Source organism: Rattus norvegicus, chromosome 5 (genome assembly GCF_036323735.1).
Source record: "Rattus norvegicus strain BN/NHsdMcwi chromosome 5, GRCr8, whole genome shotgun sequence".
NCBI lineage: Eukaryota > Metazoa > Chordata > Mammalia > Rodentia > Muridae > Rattus > Rattus norvegicus.
Window position 1 is genome coordinate 157,004,062 of NC_086023.1, and position 23,314 is coordinate 157,027,375.

The 23,314-nt window shown below is 52.1% G+C and overlaps 1 protein-coding gene across 11 annotated transcripts in view; it reads left to right on the forward strand.

Moving 5' to 3' along the window:
- Ubr4 (ubiquitin protein ligase E3 component n-recognin 4) overlaps positions 1-23,066 on the forward strand; it is a 108,099-nt gene extending 85,033 nt beyond the window's left edge. For 8 of the 11 annotated variants that reach the window (XM_063287793.1, XM_063287794.1, XM_063287798.1 and 5 more), the window contains 19 exons: positions 719-840; positions 1,556-1,753; positions 2,351-2,431; positions 3,265-3,352; positions 3,791-3,918; positions 4,870-4,977; positions 5,390-5,509; positions 6,106-6,296; positions 6,714-6,887; positions 7,169-7,268; positions 9,596-9,814; positions 10,607-10,720; positions 12,498-12,640; positions 13,005-13,166; positions 13,937-14,131; positions 16,246-16,470; positions 19,222-19,312; positions 19,975-20,137; positions 22,643-23,060. In XM_063287793.1, the coding sequence (XP_063143863.1) occupies positions 719-840; positions 1,556-1,753; positions 2,351-2,431; positions 3,265-3,352; positions 3,791-3,918; positions 4,870-4,977; positions 5,390-5,509; positions 6,106-6,296; positions 6,714-6,887; positions 7,169-7,268; positions 9,596-9,814; positions 10,607-10,720; positions 12,498-12,640; positions 13,005-13,166; positions 13,937-14,131; positions 16,246-16,470; positions 19,222-19,312; positions 19,975-20,137; positions 22,643-22,707 (2,687 nt within the window). In that variant the 3' untranslated portion in view covers positions 22,708-23,060. Of the gene's footprint in view, positions 1-718; positions 841-1,555; positions 1,754-2,350; positions 2,432-3,264; positions 3,353-3,790; positions 3,919-4,869; positions 4,978-5,389; positions 5,510-6,105; positions 6,297-6,713; positions 6,888-7,168; positions 7,269-9,595; positions 9,815-10,606; positions 10,721-12,497; positions 12,641-13,004; positions 13,167-13,936; positions 14,132-16,245; positions 16,471-19,221; positions 19,313-19,974; positions 20,138-22,642 lie in introns of all 11 variants that reach the window. The other 3 variants (XM_063287796.1, XM_063287803.1, NM_001395108.1) reach the window with 2 other exon arrangements.
- The last annotated feature ends 248 nt before the right edge of the window (positions 23,067-23,314 follow it).

Here is a 23,314-nt window from a genome sequence, read left to right on the forward strand (position 1 = left end):
GGTGTCACGCGAGGGAGGGGATAGCATTTAGCTCTCACTTGTCCCTCCCCCATTACCATTTTTGTAAGGAAGGACAATTTGCCTTCAGTTATGTGACTGTAGAAGAGAGAAGGTGGCTCTAGTTGACCTTCACAGCGAAGCTGGCTGTGCTCCTGAGGGGGCAGCTGTGTGATGGCCAGGGCTCCAGGCCGCTCCCCACTGGCTCCTCATCTCGGCTGACTGAGGCTCTGTCTCCAGCACTCACTTCCTGCAGGCCGTGGGAACTAAAGCTTCATGGGAACTAAACCAAAACCACTGTGGGCCCTGCTTCTCTGGGGCCCTGAGTTCTTTCCTTTGGTGGGCTTTTATTCTTCACTAGTGTAATAGTTCACCGATGGTTTGAGCTTTTTTTCAACTGACAGGAGTGAAAAGTTACTCTAGCCAACTTCATCTGCCTGGCTTCCCAAAAGGGAAGTCCTGTGTTGCTTTTGAGAACCTGTTTTGGCAAAGGAGGTATAGTCCTTCTCCTTAAGGAAAGTCGTGCTCTCAGAGAGACTGGAACAAGCACATGGTTTGACTTGGGGTGGAGGCTTCTCATTGAGTGTCGCTGATGTTACTGTGTAGAGTGTTCAGAAACCTAGCAGGCAGGAGGTGCCTGTCAGAGAAGGTGCTTCATTGTCTCAGCTCAGCTCATGCAGGCGAGGCTCTTCCCTGACTCCTTTGGCCACTTTCTTGGCAGGTACAGAGTCTGAAACCAAGGCCTTCATGGCTGTGTGCATTGAGACAGCCAAGCGCTACAATCTGGATGACTACCGGACTCCTGTGTTCATCTTTGAGAGGCTGTGCAGCATCATCTACCCTGTAAGCAGCGTGCTTGCTCCCCACAACCCACGGGTGTCAGCCTCAGTGACTTGCCCACAGGGTGGATAACTTAGTATCTTTATCCCCAGATCCACTGACAGAGTGGAAACAGCTTACTAATTTCCCTCCTCTAACAAGGGAAGCCAGTGGTCTTTTTACCTGAAGGCCAAGATTAACCCTTCTTAAAATTAGGCCTCACCTCCTGTTGCATGGGCAGCAGCAATTCTGGGGTAGAGTTGGGTATATTGGGTATATTGCTGTCCTTCTCTTCTGCACCTTGGGTTCTTCAGGCATGCACGCCACATGTGTGTCTTTCCTATGGTCTGGCTCAGAGACCTTTCTCATTGTTGAGGGAAACAGCAACATTCTTGGTTATTGATGGCATCAAGGTTGGCCTGTCAGAGATTGTCACAGAAAGAAAAAAGCCCCTTCTCTGCTCCAAGTTTCCAGTGAATCTTGCCTGGCCTCAAACTGGTCCACATCTCATTGGACAGCACCTCGCTCCTGTCTCCCTGGCCATTAGGCCATCTCTTGTTAATCTGTAAGGGACACATGAGCTTCAGGCTGCTGAGTGGTGATTTCCATGGTCTCTGGCCACCTGCCGGTCAACATGTTTAATGAGTAGGCATGGTGTTCTTGCTGTGTTTTCATTCTGGTGCCCACAGAACCGCTCAGTGCTGGTCCCTTCCCACACGTTCCTCTTTCTATCCCTTAGGAGGAAAATGAAGTCACTGAGTTCTTTGTGACCCTGGAGAAGGACCCCCAGCAAGAGGACTTTCTACAGGGCAGGATGCCCGGAAACCCATATAGCAGCAATGAACCAGGCATTGGGCCTCTTATGAGGGACATAAAGAACAAGATCTGCCAGGACTGTGACCTGGTGGCTCTTCTGGAGGACGACAGTGGGATGGAGGTAAGAGCTGGGCTGTGCTGGTCACTCACCAGGAGCACAGCTTTGAGCCACTGATTAACCTTGTAGGAGGTTAGTCTGTAAAGTGGGCTAATGGGTCCAGTCTCCCTGTCTCTCCTGCTGTAGAGGAGGAGGGCTCTGACCAGCCCTGGCCTGGAACAGCAGGTGCTTGATGGTTGTTGTTTGGAGCGGTGGTAGGCCTTTGTCACCGTTGCTTCTGGCAGGGTTTTCTAGAGATTGCAGGTTAATGGAGCCCCAGGAGTCATGGTGTTTTGACACCAGTATGTGGATCATAGCCCCTGTTAATACCCAGAGCCTTGTAGATTCTGACAGACTACTTATTGGGTCTGGCATTACCACCAGTATGATTAAAGGCAAAGGTGATTTTTTTTCTGGTGTTCAAGATGAAAAGTCTTCAGTTGGATCTAAACTGGAGTCCATGTGGATTAAACATTTGTCCCCCAACGTTGTACACATAAAATGCTGGGTGTTGTGCATGCACATGCATTTCCCTGGAGAGTGAGCTTTGACAGGGCCCTGTGATGAGCCACAAGGGTAGCCTGTGAGCTTCCTTGTCATAATTTCTCCTCTGTTTTCCAGCTTCTAGTGAACAATAAAATTATCAGTCTGGATCTTCCTGTGGCTGAGGTTTACAAGAAGGTCTGGTGTACGACCAATGAGGTATGTGCTTGCTTTCTCCAGGAGCTGTGTGTGGGCTGCCTTTTCTGCCCTCAGGACTGGCTAAGTGGAGTTGCTGTGAATCACCGTGGCCTTGTGGCCACTGTAGCTTTACTTCCTTTCTGAAGAAGTGCATTGTGTTGCCAGATCGGGAGGCATCTGGCTGTTGTCAGTCAGATAGCTTCAAGGAGGCGTGCGTGAGCCTTGTGCCTTTGCTTTTCTCTCAACTGAGGTTGGGCCTCTTGGGTCCCCAGCTTGGTGCCTGGCACAGGCAGACTCTCCCGACGGCTTCTTCTGTCCATTCCAGGCTATGTGTGTGTTAGCCTGCTGATTGGGATGAACCCTCTTTGTCTCTGATGAATGAAGACCCTGGTCTGTCTGTGGGCAAAGAGTGACGCATCTGCTCTGGGTTCCTGAAATTTGTACCACATTCTTTGGTTCAAATACAGTTGTTTGTCCTCTAGCCCCAGTAGGCAGAGAGAAGAGAGAGCTCTTCCTGAGATCAGCACAGACTTAGAATTGGGCCTTTACTTCTAGCCTAGTCAAGTATGCTGTCGAAACAAAACACTCAGGAAGTAGTGGTTGGAGCTCTTGCCTACCCAGTGCTCTAATGGAGTCCAATAGGATTGTGTGTCTGTAGTGCTTCTCACAGAGCCTGGCCTGCAGCAGGCACTGAACAGAGCGAATCTCTTCCACAGCCTTTGAGTCCAGTCCCTGTCTTGTTAAAGAAACGGAGGCTCACATCACCAAGGCATTGAGCAAGTCCAAGGGTGAAGAAGGCTTGCAGTTTTCTAGGCCTGTTTATGAGTCTACCTTTCCAACTTTTCTCTACCTAGGGAGAGCCCATGAGGATTGTTTATCGAATGCGGGGGCTACTGGGCGATGCCACCGAGGAGTTTATCGAGTCCCTGGACTCCACCACAGGTACAGCCCTCTCCACATATGATACTGCATGTTGGACTTCAGCTAGAGCAGACATGTCTCAGAGTATGGTGGCCTGTGCTCTGCATCACACTGTAAGGGAGAAAGGCATCTGTGGGCTGACATAGGTACCTGTTGGGATGAAAACATTCAGGCTGTCAAGGGAAAGATTCAGTTAGCAGGCTTGTGTTCAGATTTCTTTCTGCTTGGTTCTCTGTTCCGTTGACAGTGGTATTTGCTTGTACTTTGCTATAATAGCAGAAAACTGTAGTGGACCGAACCTCTGAGCAAGGCCCCTATGGGAGTGAGTGCAAATCGGTTATAGTCCGACCTTAATTCCAGCTAGGGAAAGGGCTGTGTGCTCTCAGCCCAGGAGAGCACTGATCTAGGCAATACGTACATTTTGAACTTGTGCTCCTCTTGGTTTCCCTTTTCCCCCAGATGAAGAAGAGGACGAAGAGGAAGTGTACAGAATGGCCGGTGTGATGGCCCAGTGCGGGGGTCTGCAGTGCATGCTGAACAGACTGGCAGGAGTCAAAGATTTTAAGCAGGGGCGCCACCTTCTAACAGTGAGTTGTGGGCAGTATGACTGCCAGGCTCTATGTGAAGCCGTGGTCGTTGAGCTACTTGACACTAGAGGGCAGTGTGGTACAGCAGAGACCAGTGCTAGTGCTGGCTTTCCCCAAACCTTGGACATCTGGGATTCCCAGTGCTCCCTCTTCCCGGCCCCACTGCCTTAGATCTGGGCTGTGGCAGTCTTCTCCCGTACCTCTTTAGTGATCAGGAACCATGACTGCTTCTCTCTGTAACCGCTCTTAATGCCAGTCATTGTTGGTTTACGGTTGCCTTTAAACTAGATTCTCCCTCCGTCGTAGGCTGTTGTCTGGAGGGTCATGTGTCTCACTAGTCTGGGGATTCCAGAGTCACCACAGAGACCTCACTAATATCTTTACCTCGTGGGCTGTAGAAGGACAAACACTCTTGTGTCATTTGAATGGCCTACCTGGTTTTTGGCCTCCATAGGCTATGTCCGTTAGGATGTTTGTCTGCTGCTAGTTCAGAAACTTGGTTGGTGCTAGGTTTCCCCAGGATAGTGGGACACCAACCACTTGGTTAATTAAGAACCACTGTCACTTCCGTCATATAGGGGAACAGAGAATGCGGGAGAATGTTGCCACTTAAGATGCTGACCTGGTATGAGAGCCCAGGGTCACCTTGCTGTTCAGAAGGAGTGGCTGCTGCCTGAGAAGTCGCCTTAGAGCAGCGAATCTCAGCCTGTGGGTTGTGACCCCTTCAGAAGTCACATACCAACTTTCCTGCATATCAGATATTTACATTACAGTAGCAAAATTAATTTTATGTTTGGGGTCACCACACCATGAGGAGCTGTATTAAAGGGTCGCAGCCCTAGGAAAGTTGAGAACCACTCCCCATACTTTTCTGTGGATATGTCTTCGGCACTTGTACACCGTATGCTCATGGGTGTTCTCACGGACCTCTGGGCTGGCCTCTCTTCACAGGTGCTCCTGAAGCTGTTCAGTTACTGTGTGAAGGTGAAAGTCAATCGGCAACAGTTGGTCAAGCTGGAAATGAACACCTTGAATGTCATGTTGGGGACTTTAAACTTGGTAAGGAGTGTGGGCTCTAGATGATGAAGAGGGAGCTTTGGCACACCTGAGAAATTGCAGTACCAGACCTGATCCTTCAGCTGACTCTCTAGATGGCTCCCACTCATGCTCTTCAGAGCTTCCTGTCCCTTTGCTGAGTGTAGACTCAAGACCAGGAGCAGGAATTCAATAGACAGAATTAACACTGCAAAAAAGTAGGGGACATCACATTTCCACATCTTCTTCTCTCTCTCTCTCTCTCTCTCTCTCTCTCTCTCTCTCTCTCTCTCACACACACACACACACACACACACACACACACACACACACACACACTTCCACATCTTTTCACACACATACGCCTAGCCCCTGGGCTTTAAGACCATGGGAGGCGACTGACTGTGTCCTGAGAGTCCCTGCGTCTCCCCTTCAGGCTCTGGTAGCTGAGCAAGAGAGCAAGGACAGCGGAGGAGCAGCGGTGGCTGAGCAGGTGCTGAGCATCATGGAGATCATTCTAGATGAGTCCAATGCAGAGCCCCTGAGTGAGGACAAGGTGAGTGGGACCTAGTCCTTCTGCCCACAGACACTGGGAACACACAGTGGGCTTATCTGGAGCTAGCTGAGCTCAGCCCAGAATGGCTGAACCCTCTCATGTTAGAAATAGCCAGGTTCTACTCTGGCTGATATCATTGCACTGAGTCTGTAACCTTTGCATTCAGGGAAACAAAGCTGCCAAGGAAGCGTCTCAGTTTGATGGTGCCCACTAATAGAAGCAGCCATGACCTGGCTGAGTAGGCAGTGTCGTCATTCAACCCTTCACTCTACAGTTGGCCTCACTTGTGACTGATACAGTTAGGCCTGGGGTTGAAATCGGTCTGTGATGCAGTCTCCCCTGTCTGTACCTGGAACTTCCTGCCTCCTGGGGCTGGTGATTCGGCCAGGCCTGTGCTCCCAGGAGTAGATAACATCTCTGTTCTCCTGGGAGAGCAGGATGTTGTATTGGTGTAGCCATCGCTGTGGCTGGGAAGCTCATCAAGGGAACCCACGCTGCTTATTGTTCCCCAGCAAGCACTGAGTAATAGTTCTGACTGGAACTATGGGAGTGCTTGGCTACAGCCACCATCCTGACTCCCAGCTTCTCTGTTGCAGGGCAACCTCCTCCTCACAGGTGACAAGGATCAACTGGTGATGCTCTTGGACCAGATCAACAGCACCTTCGTTCGTTCCAATCCCAGCGTGCTGCAGGGTTTGCTGCGTATCATCCCATACCTGTCCTTCGGAGAGGTGGAGAAGATGCAGATCCTGGTGGAGCGGTTCAAGCCATACTGCAGCTTCGATAAGTAGGAGCCTGGAGTTGGATACAATGAGCCTCGGGGAGCCCACAGAAATCCAAGCTGGTCTTGTGAGGCTGAGCAGAGCTGCCGGGGTTTTGGTTGAGTGTGTGTGTCCATGGTCCAGCATGTAGGAGCTTTGTTTAGCTGGAGAGACGGCCACCCAATCCTGGTGTGTCAGAGCAGGAGGAGGAAGGGTATGAGAGGGGAAAGGGCCTCACGGCGCAGGGAGCTGTGTTTGCAAAAGCCTGAAGATGCAAAAGACACTGCAAGCTTGGGTACAGGGTAGGCAAGGGGAGAGTCCTGGTCTGAGGGTCTCCTTTCCCAGCTGGGTTTAGAATGGATCCTGTAGGCGGTTCACCTCGTTGTTAACCAAGAGGGTGACTGAGCTCTGTCTTCATGCTGAGACTCTTTATGCTCTCCTAGGTACGATGAAGACCATAGTGGGGATGACAAAGTCTTCCTGGATTGCTTCTGCAAGATTGCTGCTGGTATCAAGAACAACAGCAATGGTCATCAGCTGAAGGACCTCATCCTGCAGAAGGGAATCACCCAGAGTGCCCTGGACTACATGAAAAAGCATATCCCCAGTGCCAAGAAGTAAGGCCCTCTCTGGGGCACATGGAGTTTTCCCAGCATCTAGCACGGTGCTTCTTCTGTGCCCTCTGCCCCTCCCCCTCAGGGACATGTCCAGCCACTGTAGAACCCTGAGGCTTTTCTGCTTCTGTTCCAGTGCTTGTTGTTATCCGGCTTCTGAGCTGGGTTTGCCCTTAGTGGTCCCTTACTGCCTTCTTGAAAAGAACCCTGTTCAAACCAGCCAGAACCAGCAGCAGGTTTCCAGCACTTCTTCCTGGTTGTTGACACCCTTGTCTGTCTTATAGTTTGGATGCTGACATCTGGAAAAAGTTTTTGTCTCGGCCTGCTCTGCCATTTATTTTGAGGCTTCTTCGGGGTCTGGCCATGCAACACCCTGCCACCCAGGTGAGTGGCCAGCATGTCTGTGGACCTCACTCTGCAGGCAACAGACATGATGGGTAACAGGAGGGAGTCATGGACAATCTTGGTGTAGAGCCGGCAGGTCACCTGTAGTGTGGCTTAACCTAGAGCTTGAGGCTCATCTAGTTGTCCTTGTGTGCTCGACGGTGAGCTCCACATGCAGGGCTCAGCCAGTAGCTGTGAACTCCAGAGTTCTGCCTGCAGTTGCGAGCGATTGACGCCATCACCACCACCTCCTGCTCTGCCTCAGGCAGCCGACAACTTCCCATGGCCCTGACCTTCTGAGGTAGATTCCAGAATCATACAAGGGAGGAACGAGAGCCCGGATAGTGTCCTCCACCCTCCACACATGCGCACCCGCTCACATGGGCACATCACACACACACCAGTTATAGGACACTGCAAGCTCTCCTGGAGCACAGGCCCACTTTACACTTATAGCAGCAGGTGAGTGGCCCAGTTCTCTGCATTCCCACCACACTGCTGGCTGTTTTTACCTCAGTCATGTTGCTGAGTGTGGTGTCCTGGCTGTGGTTTTGACTGGCATTTCCCTGCTGGTTAATGATGCTGCACAACTTTTCTAGGGCTTTGTGTCTTTTGCATGAAATGGCTTTGTGTTTTCTGTTTTCTAGGTGGATGCTATAAGGTTTAATGCTGCCTTTTGAGAGTCCTCGGAGTTAGTAGTTTTGCTTTTATAGTGTTCTGCATTGAGCATAGTTCTGGGTTGTCATCTGGAAGCCTGTTCTGATAACGCCCCCCAGCATAGGCATAGTGAAGGTCTTACCAGATCTGCCGGTAGATAGCCACAGTTGATAGGCCTCTGTAGGAAGATTTTGCATACATTGTCTCTACTTCCTTACAACAGCTGTATTTGCATAGGAGACTAAGGAACAGAGCTCTGATTTGGCCAAGGGCAACATGTGATGGCTATTCACACATCTTACTATGTAGCCCTAGTTGGCCAGGTCTTCCCTATGAAGCCCAGGCTAGCCTCAAGCTCCCAGCAGTTCTCCTGCCTCAGCTTCTGAGTGCTCTGATTCCAGGTGTGCACTGCTATACTCAGCATAGGAGTGTGGCTCTCCTCACAAGGGCAGCACTCACTACATGTGCTACCAAGAGCTCAGACAGGTGATTGATGGGTGCTGGGGTTTGTCATGATTGACTGGTGGCTGCTTGGAGAGAGAAGGGGCTCGGTAACTTTAGGACTCTGTCCAGTCCTTTGGTTGAGTGATGAGGGGAATGGCCGTGGCATCAGAGGAGACAAAGAGGCTCAGGGTACAGAGAGGAGGGTGGCAAAAAGATCCTGTGAGTGTGTGCTACCCTCCCCACTTGTGTATGAGCTTCGTGTGGACAAGGTGTGGGTGGTTTTCTTACTCCTGCTTTACACACATCTCCATGTACACACATGCATGCTCATAGTAAACACTTAGGGTGTTGAGTTTAGGGTGTGGGTGCCTGTGGAAAAGTTTGCAAGGTCTTAAACATGGGCTCACTCAGCGTTTCGGAGCAGAGGCAGGAGATAACATGCAGCTTTGCTGAGGTGTGAGTTCCTACAGTGAGGGTGGATTTACGAGTTAGTGAGTGATCTGAGGCACCAGCTTAAGCTTTCACTCTGAGGTTAGGCCTGCTGCTTTCTGTTTTCCCCACACATAGGAGAACTTCACCACTGATGTGATGGCGAGGGGGCTTTTCAGCCATGCTGTGAGACCACCCACTGGGCTGACCTGGAGGCCTTTCTCCTCTGCACCTGCCTCCTCTCCCATCACATAGTGCCACAGGCCCTGAAGGAGCCTTGCCAAGAACAGGCTTTATAGCTATTTAGCTTGTTGTTATCTCTACTCCCACAGGCTGGAATTTTGCCTCTAGTATCTTGTAGGCTGGGAGAACTGCCACCAGGTTTGATAGCTGCAGATGTTCATGCAGAACTTGGGGAGTTCCTATGAATTCAGGGCCTCTGCCCCAGTGTCCTGTACAGGCCCTGCTGGGCGCTTCACGTGCTGTCTCACCTTTCACCCTTACGGCTGCCTTGACCTTGCCCCCATTTTATTATGTGGGATTCAAGAGCTGATGCGTGGAGGAACTAGTCAGAGGTCACAGGAAAACCAAACTCTCGAGTGCTCTGACCTCTGAAGCCAGTCACACAAGACAAGCTTGTGCATTTTGACTGACTATAGACTGGGCCTGGGTGGCAGGCTCTCTCCATAACTGCACAGGTTGTGCATGTTGTTGATGATCAGAGGCTTTGACCAAGCCTTAGTGGAAGGCCACCTCCATGACAAGATAACTACATCTCGCTAGTTCTCTCTTGATAGGTTCTGATTGGAACGGACTCCATCACAAGCCTGCATAAGCTAGAGCAGGTGTCCAGTGATGAGGGCATTGGGACCTTGGCCGAGAACCTCCTGGAGGCCCTAAGAGAACACCCAGATGTGAACAAGAAGATTGACGCAGCCCGCAGAGAGACCCGGGCAGAGAAGAAGCGCATGGCCATGGCCATGAGGCAGAAGGCTCTGGGAACTCTGGGCATGACGGTAAAGTCCCCACCGTGGGCAAGGTAGCACCACAGGCAGACTGGTGCTTCCCAGCAGAACTGGGCTTGACAGTGTGTGAGGGTGCATGGAGGAAGACAGGAATTAACTGTGCCGGGTGCTTTCAGGTGTGGCTACTGCTATGCCACCCAGGGGTTAGGGGTACTTGGGGTAAAATGACCTGACAGGTTTGTGCAAATGGTAAAAATGGAGATACTGACTACTGCGTATCCTGGATCTAGTGCATGCCAGACACTTGAAGACCTCAAATGTCAGCTGTACTTGACATCACTATTCCCATTTCTAGATAAAGAAAGTAAAACACTGGCCACAGCATGTAGCTACTTAGTACCGAACAAGACTTTGCACAGGGTCTGGTCAACACAAAGGGCTCTGTTGTCCTACTTTGGAAGAAATGGTGGCCCTGAAAGACCCTTATCTTAACAAGCAAACTCATGTGTCAGCAGTTTGACCCTTGCTGGGGACAGTAAATGATCAGAGCACAGCAGCCCTTGGCAGCCGAGATGTGGCGTTGGCACAGAACGAAGGGGCTTTTGGTAACAAATGGCGACGTAGCAGCACGGCAGCTTCCTGCTGCGTGGTTTCCTCTGCTTTGGTGGCTCCTCAACAAATGTAGGGTCCCTCAATAGACGGCAGTGACGAGGGCAGGTGGGTGGCTTAGTGCTCCGCCACTTGCCTAGCCTACCAGCACAGGACAGTAGAAGGCCTCTTCTGTGTGGTCATCCCAAGCCAGGGTGAGAGGGTGTGTGACACGCTGCCTGTGCTCTTCTCCAGACAAACGAGAAGGGTCAGGTGGTGACCAAGACTGCGCTCCTGAAGCAAATGGAAGAGCTGATTGAGGAGCCCGGACTCACGTGCTGCATCTGCAGGGAGGGGTACAAGTTCCAGGTATGGCGCTGGGCAGTGGGCACAGCCTGGCTCTGTTAGGACATGTCTGTCTCCTGCGAGGCCTTTTGTACTGACATCGATAGGCTTGTGCTTTGGGAGATGACGTAGGGCCAGCTACTGGCCTTGACGGCAGGAAGGCAGACTGTCTGAGCATGAACGTTGTTGCACCCTTGGCAGTGCCAGGGTACTTCGGCGGTTTTGTGTGAGCCTTGTAGTCATGTCTTTACACCCTATTAAAGGCCCGGGTGACAGGTAAGGACACAGAGGGCACCTGGCGAAGCCAGAGTCCAGCTGAGGTTTTGCTGACCCCCAGCCTGGGCACTGCAGGTCACACTCATTGCCTGAACAAACAAGGTGACAAGGTGCTGAGGGCTTGCCAGCACCAGCCCCGGTCCCTCTCTCTAATGTCTCCAGGGAGCTGACACCTGGAAGGGGCAGTGCACAGAGAGCCTTTGCTTCTGGACAGCACCAGGAGGGGCCTCTAACTAGTAACCCAGCTGTGCTCCTGGGCTGCAGACGGACAGATGTCTTGCTTGGTTGATACAGCTGCCTGAAAGTTTTGAGACACAAGCAGCCATGGCAGTGCTGTGTACTTGCGTCTAGATGAAGCTCACACAGAGGACAGCCTGGGCTTGGGCTGGGAGTGTGGTTGAGTGATAGGGTATTTGCTTAGCATGTACAAGGACCCAGCTCCCATTCCTAGAATAACACAGCCACACATAGGCTTACTTAGCTCCTGGTTCTGGAGTTCAAGGGTGAGATGTTGGGATCTGCTGGGTCTCTGGTAACCCTGTAGTGGGACCTCATGACCTAATCACCTCTTAGATACCCCAGCTCCTCTCAGGATTGCCACAAAGAAATTGGGCCTCGTGTGAGTTTGCAGCAACAAAAGGTGCTCACATAGAGCGACCACTGTCCCTGCCTGACCCCATGTGAGGGGCGCTCTGTCCGACGTGTCCTGTGGGCTTCTTGTGTAACTTACTCTCTTTACATAATTGTCATCCCCGAGGCTCACTGCTCAATCTGCTAACCCTGGCCTGGTCCTGGAAGCTTCCAGCCCCCGTACAATCTAACCTGAGCCTAGGGTGTTCTCAGCCTCTGACTTCCTGCTGCATAAGCTCTCCCTTCTAGTTCTTTCTGAACTCCGGCTGGCTGGTTCAGCTCAGCTGTTCTGACTCAAAACTCCCTTCCACACTAACTCATCCACTCTGGTCTGTCTGTCTCTGTCTCTCTGTCTCTGTCTCTGTCTCTGTCTCTCTCTCTCTCTCTCTCTCTCTCTCTCTCTCTCTCTCTCTCTCCTCCCCTGAGTTGCTCTGCGTGACCTAGAAACCTCGTCCACTCTTCTGGTTCCTTCTCATTCCCTGGCTCACTCTGTCTTCACTTGTGTCGAGATTGTTCTGTCTTCAACCTGTCTCTGTAAAACTCTTTGTTCCTCTCTGGGCTGCTCTTTCTTAAATAGCTTCCCTTTCCTCTCTCTCCTCATGAGAGTTGGGAGTATCCTATCCGGTCAAATCTTTCTCACCTTGTCTGCTACTCAATTAGGTATCACTTTCAAAAATGGGTGCTTCCAAGCTGATGTTACCTTCACTGTTTGGGATAAAAGGTGTGTACTAAGGATATGTCTGTATTTCAGCCAGAGGGGTTAAAGGTTAAAGGTGGCTGAGCCATACCATAACTAGAAGTAGTGCTTTTCAATAAATAAGACAGTCTCGGAGGTCACAATGTGTCCTTGGCAGGGAATTTCTCCTCACTCCTCCTTTCTGCACTGGTCTTGCAGCCCACGAAGGTCTTAGGCATTTACACTTTCACCAAGCGGGTGGCCTTGGAGGAGATGGAGAACAAGCCTCGGAAACAGCAGGGCTACAGCACTGTGTCCCATTTCAACATCGTGCACTATGACTGTCACCTGGCTGCTGTCAGGTAGGCTTTGGCTCTTGCAGAGCGGCTTCAGATGAGTGGGCCTGCAGCTCAGGGCCTGGGCGGTATGGGGGCTGAGGTGACTAACTCTGGGGCTTCGAGGCTTCAAGCCTGCTTTTCTGGTCTCCAAGCAGTAGGCGTCTGCCTTAACCCTCACAGGTCCATGAGCTGTCCTTGCTGTATGAGAGAACCTGTTGGGCTTTGCATGTTTGGCCTTGGCCAAGGGTGGTGGGAGCAGTCTGCTTGCCTGAGCTAATGAAGCATTGACTTACAGAGCTTACAGGTGGAGAGTTGTCCCCCTAGGACCGGGGCTAGTGTTGGCCAGCCCTCAGCACCTGGGGCCTCATTACTGGGTTAATTCCAGCAGTTGCTTGTCCCTGCTCTCCTCCCTGTCCCCATCCAGGTTGGCTAGAGGCCGGGAAGAGTGGGAAAGTGCTGCCCTGCAGAACGCCAACACGAAGTGCAATGGACTCCTTCCGGTCTGGGGCCCCCATGTCCCTGAGTCAGCTTTTGCCACTTGTTTAGCTAGGTGAGTGTTGAGTGTCCTTAGCCCTTAGGGTCAGATTTTCCCAGAGTCCACTTATATGGCTCTAATGTTTAAATTATGAAAGTAGCTGGGGGGTTGGGTAGTTCCTTTTAAGGCTTCTCTGGCTTGTCTGGGGTCCTCGTGTGTTTGGGAAACCTTGTGGAGTCCTTAGTACCCCAGACCCCTGGCAGTAATTGACAGTGATGGTGGAAGCATGCTCAGCTGTGTACTATGGTTATCGCTGCACAGGTGCACAGACTGGGGCATGGGTGGAGTCGTTTCCCTAGGGTCATCCAGTTAGTAAGAAACACAACCGATTGTATATTGATCCGGGGAGGAAAACAGCATGTGGTAGGATGAAAGATCAGTAAGGATAAATCATCTTGACACCAGAATGTCACCACTTGTGACCATGACATCTGTTTGTTAAGAAATGAGCCCCCTGTCAGGTAGCACATGCCTTTAATTCCAGCACTCAGGAGGCAGAGGCAAGTGGTTTTCTGTGAGTTTGGGGCCAACCTGGTCTACAGTGAGTTCCAGGACAGCCAGGGCTACGCAAAGGGAGAGAAAAGAAATGAACCCCCAAAGTGATGGCCTCTCTCCCATATTGAGAGCTTCACATGCAGTCACAGAAGCAGCCATGTTTCTGGGCTCAGTCCTCCTGAGAGCCCCCATTTGACCTCTGCAGTCAGCAGGCTGAGGTGTCCAGAAAGGGAGCTCGGCTTTGACCAGGAGTCTGGCTTCCGTGTCATGGTGGCTCTGCTTGTTCTTAGGCACAACACTTACCTCCAGGAGTGTACCGGCCAGCGGGAGCCCACGTACCAGCTCAACATCCACGACATCAAACTGCTTTTCCTGCGCTTCGCCATGGAGCAGTCATTCAGTGCAGACACCGGTGGGGGCGGTCGGGAGAGCAACATCCACCTGATCCCGTACATCATTCACACTGTGCTTTACGTCCTGAACACGTCAGTACCTTGTAACCCAAGACACCTCCTTGGCCGACACTCCCTGAGCCTCTCTGCTTAGTTAGATCCCCAGCCTTTGCTCAGGAGGGGCTGGCTGTCCACAGTTGAAGGTTGCAGAATACAGCAAGGATGGTAACTTCCTTTCCAAAGCTGTCCCCTCCACGTCAGGCAGTTGGGCTCTAGTCTTGGACTGACCTTCAGAGGGAGCAGGAAAGGAGAAGGTGCTGCTTCCACTCTCCAAATGAGGGAGCATGCGTGAGAGTCTGATCACGTCCTTAGTAAGGGCAACATAGCCTGCTCAGCTGCAAGTTTCCAGTGGGTCTGTGGCTGCTGCATGAGTGGAACACTGGCCTGCAGTAATTCTTCTGGCGAGGATGAGAGAGGTGTTGAATATTGGGAAAGCAACTGAACAGGAATGCAGCCAGGAAGAAAGCTGTTTGTTTAGAAATGGCTTCAAAGAGGCCTCTAAGGGGTGGAAGCCTCCCGCTCACAGCCTGGTTTGGAAGCAAGTTAAGATACTTCTGTGCCTGCACTCCTGAGTTTTATTTGACTGGGTGCAGACCAGACCCTTCTCCTGCAGATTCCGCAGCTCTCATGGGCAGAGCTGGTAGCCGTGGGAAGAATGGGCACAGTCCACCATGCAGCTACCATGCTGTTGAGGTGCCAGCGTGATATTCCCTTCCTTTCCCTGTCAACATTTGTTTTCCCTTCCTCCCTTTTCCTCGGGAGAAAAAGTCTGACCTTGAGACTGCAGGCTTCATTGTTCAGTTTCAGGGCAGGGCTCATGACATCATCTGCAAACACCCTGGCTATCAGGACAGACACCTGGCTTTGCCAACAGCACAGGCCTTCTACTGTCTGGAGCCTGCTGCAGGCCTCAGCAGTGCTAATTGCCAGTGTTCTTGGGGCCCTGACAGAGGCTGTGGGTTTTGCAGAGACATGTCTCTTGGCAGCCGTGAGCTAGAATGGACTGCTCAGGCAGAGACCTGGTGAGGAAAACACTTCCCAGGATTGACCCTGCCAGATGGAACTGGTGACTTCAGGTGTCAGCTCTGTTGCAGTTGTCTTGGCCAGGCAGGGCTAACCCTGAAGCCACCTCAGCCACAGGCTGCTTCCTTTGCTGACCCTTAGGCAGTGGCATGAGCTTGGTGGTAAGGCACTTGGACCTCTGATGGGACATTCACTCACAAAAGCAAATTTGTTGCACAAGTGAGCAAACTCGAACCTGAGCAGAGCCTGTCAAGGCCAGAAGCCTGAGGTTCCCACAGGGATGAGGATAGTTAGGCTTCCAGCCCTGTCTGGGCATACCCATTTTACAGGAGCAAAAATTCCAAGTATTGTTCCATCTTCCTGCATCTTTATAGCCCGTGTGTGTGGCCATGCTACCTGCGGTCTGCACACTGGGTTTCTTGGTGGTGTTTTGTCTTCTCATAGACGAGTGCCAGGAGGTTGTAGGGACACTGCTGGAGACTCCTGGCCACTGGCAAGACTTTGTCATGAGAGAGGCTTATGACAGATTCTAGAGCTAGACTGGGGCCTCAGTCTAGTCATCGCTCGGCACGGTGCTTAGTTCCCACTACTGTGGCTTGCTCTCCTGCACGGTTGGGGCAGGTGGTTGTCACTCATGCAGATTAAGTGGGAGAATCCACATGCAGCCTAAGAATGATGCCTGGCAGTCAGCGTGCGTGGTCATCAGCTTGACTGGCAGTTCAGGCAAGCAGCAGCTGACCACCAGAAAGAGAGTGCTGGGGACGGGGAGAGAGGGTTGGTCGTGAGCAAACAGCCCAAACAGGGAGCCTGGGTACCAGGGACACACCCAGGGCAGACCGAGTCATATGCAGAGAAGGCAGCCTGCTGACTGTCAGGGACCCACTCCTCAGCTTTATTGCTTAACCAGCTCAGTGACTTCCCTAGGCTTCCCTGGACTTTTAGGACAAGTCCACCTTGGAGAGTCGGTAACCATGCCCTCCGAACAGCCACAGACCTGAGAGTAGGAGGCTTGGGTTGCTAAGAGGAGGGTGTGGATGGAAGTTCAACAAGCTCAGAGGCTTGCCCAGTGGCATCCTGGTTGACTCCATCCCTTCCCTGCTCCCATTAGAATTCTTCTCTTCCAGGACCCGAGCAACGTCCCGGGAGGAGAAGAACCTCCAAGGCTTCCTGGAGCAGCCCAGAGAGAAGTGGACAGAGAGTGCCTTTGATGTAGATGGGCCCCACTACTTCACCATCTTAGCCCTGCATGTCCTCCCCCCTGAGCAGTGGAAAGCCACTCGAGTGGAGATCCTACGCAGGCTGCTGGTGGCCTCGCATGCCCGGGCAGTGGCTCCAGGAGGAGCCACCAGGTCAGTACCTGCTTTGGGAAGTTGCTGCATTCAGTGTCTTCCAGTGTGTTCCCTGGCTGTCTCGGTCATGAGTTCCTGGTGGAGGTGTGCTGCTTTGACTTGGCTGTTGACCTGGCTCCAGCCTGCCCTCCTAAGTGTTTAGTCTGGTGGTTGACAGTTGCTTGAGCCCCTCTGGGTCTCATGTTCAGTCATTGAATAAGGTGAATCTGTTGAAAATTCAGAGAGGAAGACAGCGAGGTCTAGGGAGATAGGATGAGGCACTTATAGACCGGGAAGGCTAAGCTAAGGAGCCTGACTTCATGGCTCTTGCTGGCTTTGCTATAAACTAGGGAAGTCTCAGTCTGGCTCTATCTGGGGATTTCTTTTCCAATGACTCAAAGCTTGTTCCTCCTTCCTGCCCCACACCCCTCAGGCCTTCTAGATTCTCTTTGCACTCAACAGAGGAGCACACACAGAAAGTGGTCCTTGTTTTCCTGACTTTGCATTGTAGTCTGGGTCAGACAGGGGGGCTCTCTAAAAGAACCATCTGCAAGTGAAATCAGAGCCTTCCTCCCAAGCTGTTTGACAATACCCCAGTGGTCACAGCACACAGAGTACATGTTCACAGCATAAAGAGTACATGTAGCCAGACCTTGGGCTGATGGTAATCCTGAATAGTCCCTCACCTACCCTGAGGAGCAGCAATATAGCATGTGGCCTGGTAGCTTATTTCTATAGCTGAGTGTCAGCAGGTGTCCCTGTCCTGCTATAGCCTCTGAACTTGTTAGCTTGGACTCAGGGATCATTTCCACACATAGAGACTGATAAGGGAGCAGAAGGAGGCTCCCTTCCAGCCATGGTGAAGACATGCCCTGTGAGACAGCAGTTGGTCCACTTGGGATCTTTACCTCCATTAGCTCTGGCACTTTATGTCCCAGGGTGACCAGGTTGCTATTGTCTTGTTAAATTTGTCCAGGAAGAAGCCTGCTTGGGCCAAGTGGGAAGAAATGAGTGTTAGATTCCTGCCCCCATTCCAAACACATCATCGCCTGGAGCCCTAGTGTTAATAGTTAACTAGCTGCTGGAAGTCAGCTTAGGTCTTCAGAGGCCCAAAGTGTTAAGTGAGACAGGAATTGCCTTCTTGGCATACAGGGTGGCCGGTTATCAGGCTCCTGGAGCAGAACAGGGTCTAAGCCCACCTGAACTGAGCTGAGCTCAACCAAGAGTGGAGCTCATTCCAGCCCAGCAGTTGAGGAAAAGCTGATTTGGCCTAATTAGGAGATCCAGCTTGAGCTGCGATCGGGCATTGCCATTTTCTCTGTAGTTTAGTCACCTTTCCTAATTAGCTGTAAATAATTAAGCTGGGCAGGGTCACCCAAGACTCATGCTTAACAAAGCAGGACAGCTACAGAGAGGGCCCAGCCCGGCTGTGGTCCAGGCTCTGAGCCTGCTGCTTGCCAGACAGATTAGAAAAGGTGCTGAGGGTTTGCCAGGATTGGGGCACCCTCGAAGGAGAGCCCTTTGAGCAGAGGTTGAGGATGTCTCTCATTCTGGAAGTGGGTGGTGTCACTGGCAGTAGGTTTTGTCTGACCTCCTGTACTTCTGGGGTAGGAAGCCTTAGCAGACACACAAACTATAGCTTTAAAGGCTGGGGCAGATGACTCTGTGCACTCGCCTAGTGTGTATGAGGCCCCAAGTTCAGTTTCCCAACTCTGACAGACAGACAGACAGACAGACAGACAGACACACACACACACACACACACACACACACACACACACACACTCACTCACACACCCCTGGTATGTGAGCTACCGTTGAAGAGATTCAGCAGATACTTTGGCCTGGAAGTTGACTAGGTTTCCACTGGCCCTGAACTAAACGTAGTGGATACTGAGCCCCCTGCAACCGACCTGCGACCGACCAGAGCATTGTGAGGTGTGGGGCATGAGCTTAGTCATGGCTGAGCTCCTCTGTCCTTTGCTTCCCGCAGCCCCCCTTACTCCCGTGTTGGGGCATTCTGAGCCTTAGAGCCCAGTGGGATGGTTCCTCCTAAGGGGTGGGACGGGGGGGGGGGGCTGTCTGCCACAGACAGTAGACCTTGACAGAGGCGCCCCCAGTGTTCCCAGTCACTAGCTGCCCTCTAAGCCTCTAAGTCACTCACGTTAGAGATGAAGGGGTGTGAGGGTGGCTCCAGGATTACCCTAGGATTCGAGAGGTACTGAGTAGTTGCATGGGCAGTCCTGGACGTCACGGTTGCTCAACACTGCTTTTTTACGGGTTTGCTAGCTTTCTGTAGAGCGCGGGTTTGGCTGATTGTGCTCTCTGGTAGATTACTCCTGGAGGCAGGGAAAGTCTGAGCTGGAACTTTGTTTTTTCTTCTTCATCGTTAGGTGCTATTTCATTTGGGACCTTCTGAGGGGCTAGTACAAGGGAGCACTTAATCCTTGTACTTGAGTTAGAGCATTTGAGAGCCGCGTTTAAATATGTCCTTGACTGTGGTGCCTCAGTTTAACAGTGTTGGATTGGGGGTTGGGGATTTAGCTTAGTGGTAGAGCGCTTGCCTAGGAAGCGCAAGGCCCTGGGTTCAGTCCCCAGCTCCGAAAAAAAAAGAACCAAAAAAAAAAAAAAAAAAAACAGTGTTGGACTGCCAGGTGGAGTTCGTGCAGCAGCCCTGGGACCAGGCCACGAGCCCTGAGTCCCCAGGTTCTCTATCTGTCTCTGCAGTGTCCTCCAGGGTCCTCACGGACAGGCTTTGCTCTGCTTTTCCAGGTTGACAGATAAGGCGGTGAAAGACTATTCTGCCTACCGTTCTTCCTTGCTGTTCTGGGCTCTCGTTGATCTCATTTATAACATGTTTAAGGTAAGGCGCGTCAGGGCCCAGTCAGCCCTGATAGGAGATTTGTGCGTGTCCTTGGCCAAACCCTTTTGGTGGCCACATCGCAAGGCTTTTTACTGGCTTTGGGCTCTTTGCCCAAAGAACCACTTAGGGAGAGGTGCACACCCTCAGCTCAGACCTGCACTTCCAGCTGTCAGCAGCTGAGGCCACTTTGTCATGCACCCTCCAGACAGTAAGCTCTAAGCACACTGATAGACTTCCTGCTCTTTTTCTGTGTAACACTTTACCCCATGTAAATTAGCCCTACACAGCCCCACTTAAAGTCGGATGGCCTGCTCACTATTTGCCTGGACCCACACATCTGTGGGGAGGGTAGTGAGCCCTTTGATCATCAGGGGAGTGGTCTAGTCAGAGCATGTCAGTCAAATTTGGGTTTCAGAAACGCAGGTGTGGGGTGTCCCATGTTGAAATGGTGGGATCATATAGAGCATTACATAAACAAAGAGGGCCTCGAGAGAACAAGGCTGGTGAACCCTGCAGGCAGGACCTCCTTGTTTCCAGAAAGGGTCTGTTAAATGTTGGGTGGGCTCTCGGTAGCACTGAGATGGTCTAGCTGACTAGACACAGAAAGAAAGCCAGCTCCATCCAGTTATTCACCTGGCCCCATGTCCCACTGATTCTTGTAGAAGGTGCCCACTAGTAACACTGAGGGCGGCTGGTCCTGCTCTCTGGCTGAGTACATCCGCCACAATGACATGCCCATCTACGAAGCTGCCGACAAAGCCCTGAAAACCTTCCAGGAGGAGTTCATGCCAGTGGAGACCTTCTCAGAGTTCCTCGACGCAGCAGGTCAGTGCAGTTTTCTCTTGGAGAGATTCTCTGGGGCAGAGCCCGAGTTTGCCTCAGGGGCTGGCCGCTGCCTTCATCTTCACAGAGCAGAAGTAGGCGGGCGCACACTGACCGCTCAAACAGCCCACTGGCCAGGAGTGTGGGACTTGCTTCTAGAGGCAGGCGCATCTCTGTAAGTTCCAGGCAAGCTTGGTCTACACAGATAGTTCTAGGACAGCCAGAGCTATGCAGGATTCCTACAGGTTCCTGCCTCCTTCCCATCGCCCCCCACCCCCAAATGAAAGCACCCACAGACGAGAAAGCAGCAGTGCTGCATGCACTGTCCGGTGCCTTGAGACTCACCTCTGGCACGTGAGTCCAGGGCTCTGGGCTGCTCTGCTCAGCCTTGTCCTGCTGTGCTGTTAGTGGAAGCTGTGCGGTTACATCAGTGGATGTGGGTAGAGCAGAGACCTCTGGTTCTGACTTTTAGTCAGAATTAACAGGAGAAAGGGCCCCCCTGCCTTCCTTGCCTCCCAGCCCTGGGCAGTAGGTGGAGAGGCAGGCAGTGAGGAGTGCCTGTGAGCATGCGCGGCAAGGGCAACATGGGGCTGGTGTGCCTTAGCTCCCAGCCCCTCGTGACCATGCTCCCCCTGTACAAACGATCTGTAGGATTGGTCACTCTGGTGCAAATACTGTAACTCTTGCTTGGATTTCATAGCTAGAAAGTGATGGGAGCAGGGCATGGCCTGGGCTCAGGCTTGGAAGGACCAACCCAGGATTACAGACTCTAGCTCCTGGGTCCCAAGGCACTGTGTGTCACAGTCTCCACTGGCACTGTCTTAGAGGGGCACAGGTACTGCACTGAAGCAGATGTGACTGAGCCTGCCCAGCTTCTGTGTCAACTGCTCCTGCTCCTCGGCTTTCTAGTGGTCACTGTGGGAATCGTATGCATACAGATGAGGGGTCCCCCAGGCCCTGTTGCCAAGTGAGCACTGCTGTTAACATTCCCACTTATCTTTGTGTCCTCTGGGAAGGAGACCCACTAAGGGTCTGAGCCTGTCTGCATGCACTCTCCTGTTTTTCCAGCACTGGGGACTTTCAGGCTGTGCTTCATGGCCCAGTGGGTACTCTGCCCTGGGATGGTGTCTCTGGGTCTGCCTTGCTGTCTGAGCTGCTATAGGCGCCCTTGCTCGCCTCTCTTTCTTACTTCATAGCTCCTTATTCTTCCTGGCTGTTGAGGCAACAGGCTTACTGCTTCCCTCAGAGTTAGTCCTGGGCAAGAACACAGAGCTTGTCTGTGTGGAAGTCAAAGCTATCGAGAAGAGGTGGCCAGGGTGAAGGACTGCCCTGCACAGGCCCTAGCGGCAGAGCCTCCAGCCTCCTCTGTGAGGTCAGGCTTTTAGACCTCAGACCTTACTTCAGACCTTTAAACTACCAGAACAGCAGCCGTGCTCTGTTCAGACTCAAGAACAAAACACCTTCCAGAACCAAGAGAAGCGGCCTGGCTGCTTTGCATCTCGGTCCTGCAGATACTTGGAGGTGACTGGTTTGAATGCTCATGTTTGCCTCAGTGTTTCCTCTGCACTATTGATGAGGTCAGGTCCCTGACTCTGTGTAGAGAGTGCACTGGGTTCTTCTGCTAGGAAGGCCAACCTCAGTTAGTTCCCATGGCAGGCAGGGAGGGGACCCTGTTGTCTCTTTCTGAAAGCTGAAGAAATGGAACCCTGAGCTCTGGCAGCTTGCTTAGGAATTTAGGCCTGGTGGGACCGAAGCCCAGAAGAATCAAAGGCCTTTGTTCTGCTCTGTCCATCAGCCCATGAGGCCATCAGCATTGCCTGTCTATGGCTCAGCTGTGCAAGCATGAGGATTGAGTTCTGACCCCTGCACCCCATAAAGGCCAGGTAGAGGTGTAACCCTAGCACTGGACAGCTGCCGGTGATAGGATCCCCAAGCTGAGCTTGCTGGCTAGCCAGTCTGGCCAACCAGCAAGCTTTGGATTCAGTGAGAGATCAGTCTTAGAAAAGAAGGTGAGGACAATAGAGAAATACATGAGGTGTCCACACACACAGGTCACCACCCTGGGGTAGGGCTGTGTGGCTCAGCTGGAAGAGAGCTTGCTTGGGATGTGGGAAGCATTGGGTTCTGTCCTCAGCACTACATACACCAGACATAGTAGCACAGATGTTCAAAGGAGGTCGTCAGCTACATAATGAGTTTGAGGCCAGTCTGGGGTCGGAGAGCCTGAACAAGAACAAGAAAAACTTGGAGCCCCTTCAGTGACCCCTGGGCAAGTTGAAATCCTCCACTCTGGAGAATTTAAGCTGGCTTCCCTCTGCCACACTGTCTCTGGCAGCACCCACTTCTGGAGCAGAGTGTTTGTTAGTCACACAGGGCCACCTCCCCACCATTGCTGGAATCCACTGGAACATGCTGGCACAGTATGTTCTATGCGTGAACAAGGCTTCTGTGACTCGTTGGGGCTGGGGGCCCTGTGCTACTCCCACTCACACTGTCTCTGCTTTCCAGGTCTTCTATCAGAAATCACCGACCCAGAGAGCTTCCTAAAGGACCTGTTGAACTCAGTCCCCTGACCATCCCCATGGAAATGAGATCGCGGTGACGAGATTGAAGCTAGCTTGCATTCTCCCCTCATTCATCTCTCCGTGTGCACTCATTTCCCCCACGGATGCTGCATTAGCACCCCCTCCTCCCTCAGTTTTCTTGGAGTGGCTTGGGGTTTGTAGGCTTCCTGTTCTATCACGCGCGCGTGTGTGTGTGTGTGTGTGTGTGTGTGTGTGTGTGTGTGTGTGTGTGTGTGTGCTGCGCTGGCTATGACGTTGTCTGTCGCCCAGGCCATTGAAGGACCTATGCGTACCTAGGAGCTGTGAGCTGTCCCGGCCAGAGTGAGTGTGTACATCTTGAAATAAATGAATGACTTAGTACACATTGGGAAGAGGGTCTAGCCTCTGCTCGCCCAGTGCTTTCCAGTGAACTCATCCTTGCAGTGACACCAGGAAGACTGCTGGAACGGAGTTGGCCTCCTCTGGGGTCTCATGGATGGTTTTTTTGTCCCTAGCCAGAAGAGGGCTCAGCATCTACTTCAAAAGCCTTGAAAAGATTTCCCAGTCTCCTGCTGGCTGCCAGCCAGAGAGGAGAGGCTCCAGGAAAGGGTCAGGATAGGGAGAATAGCTGTGTCCA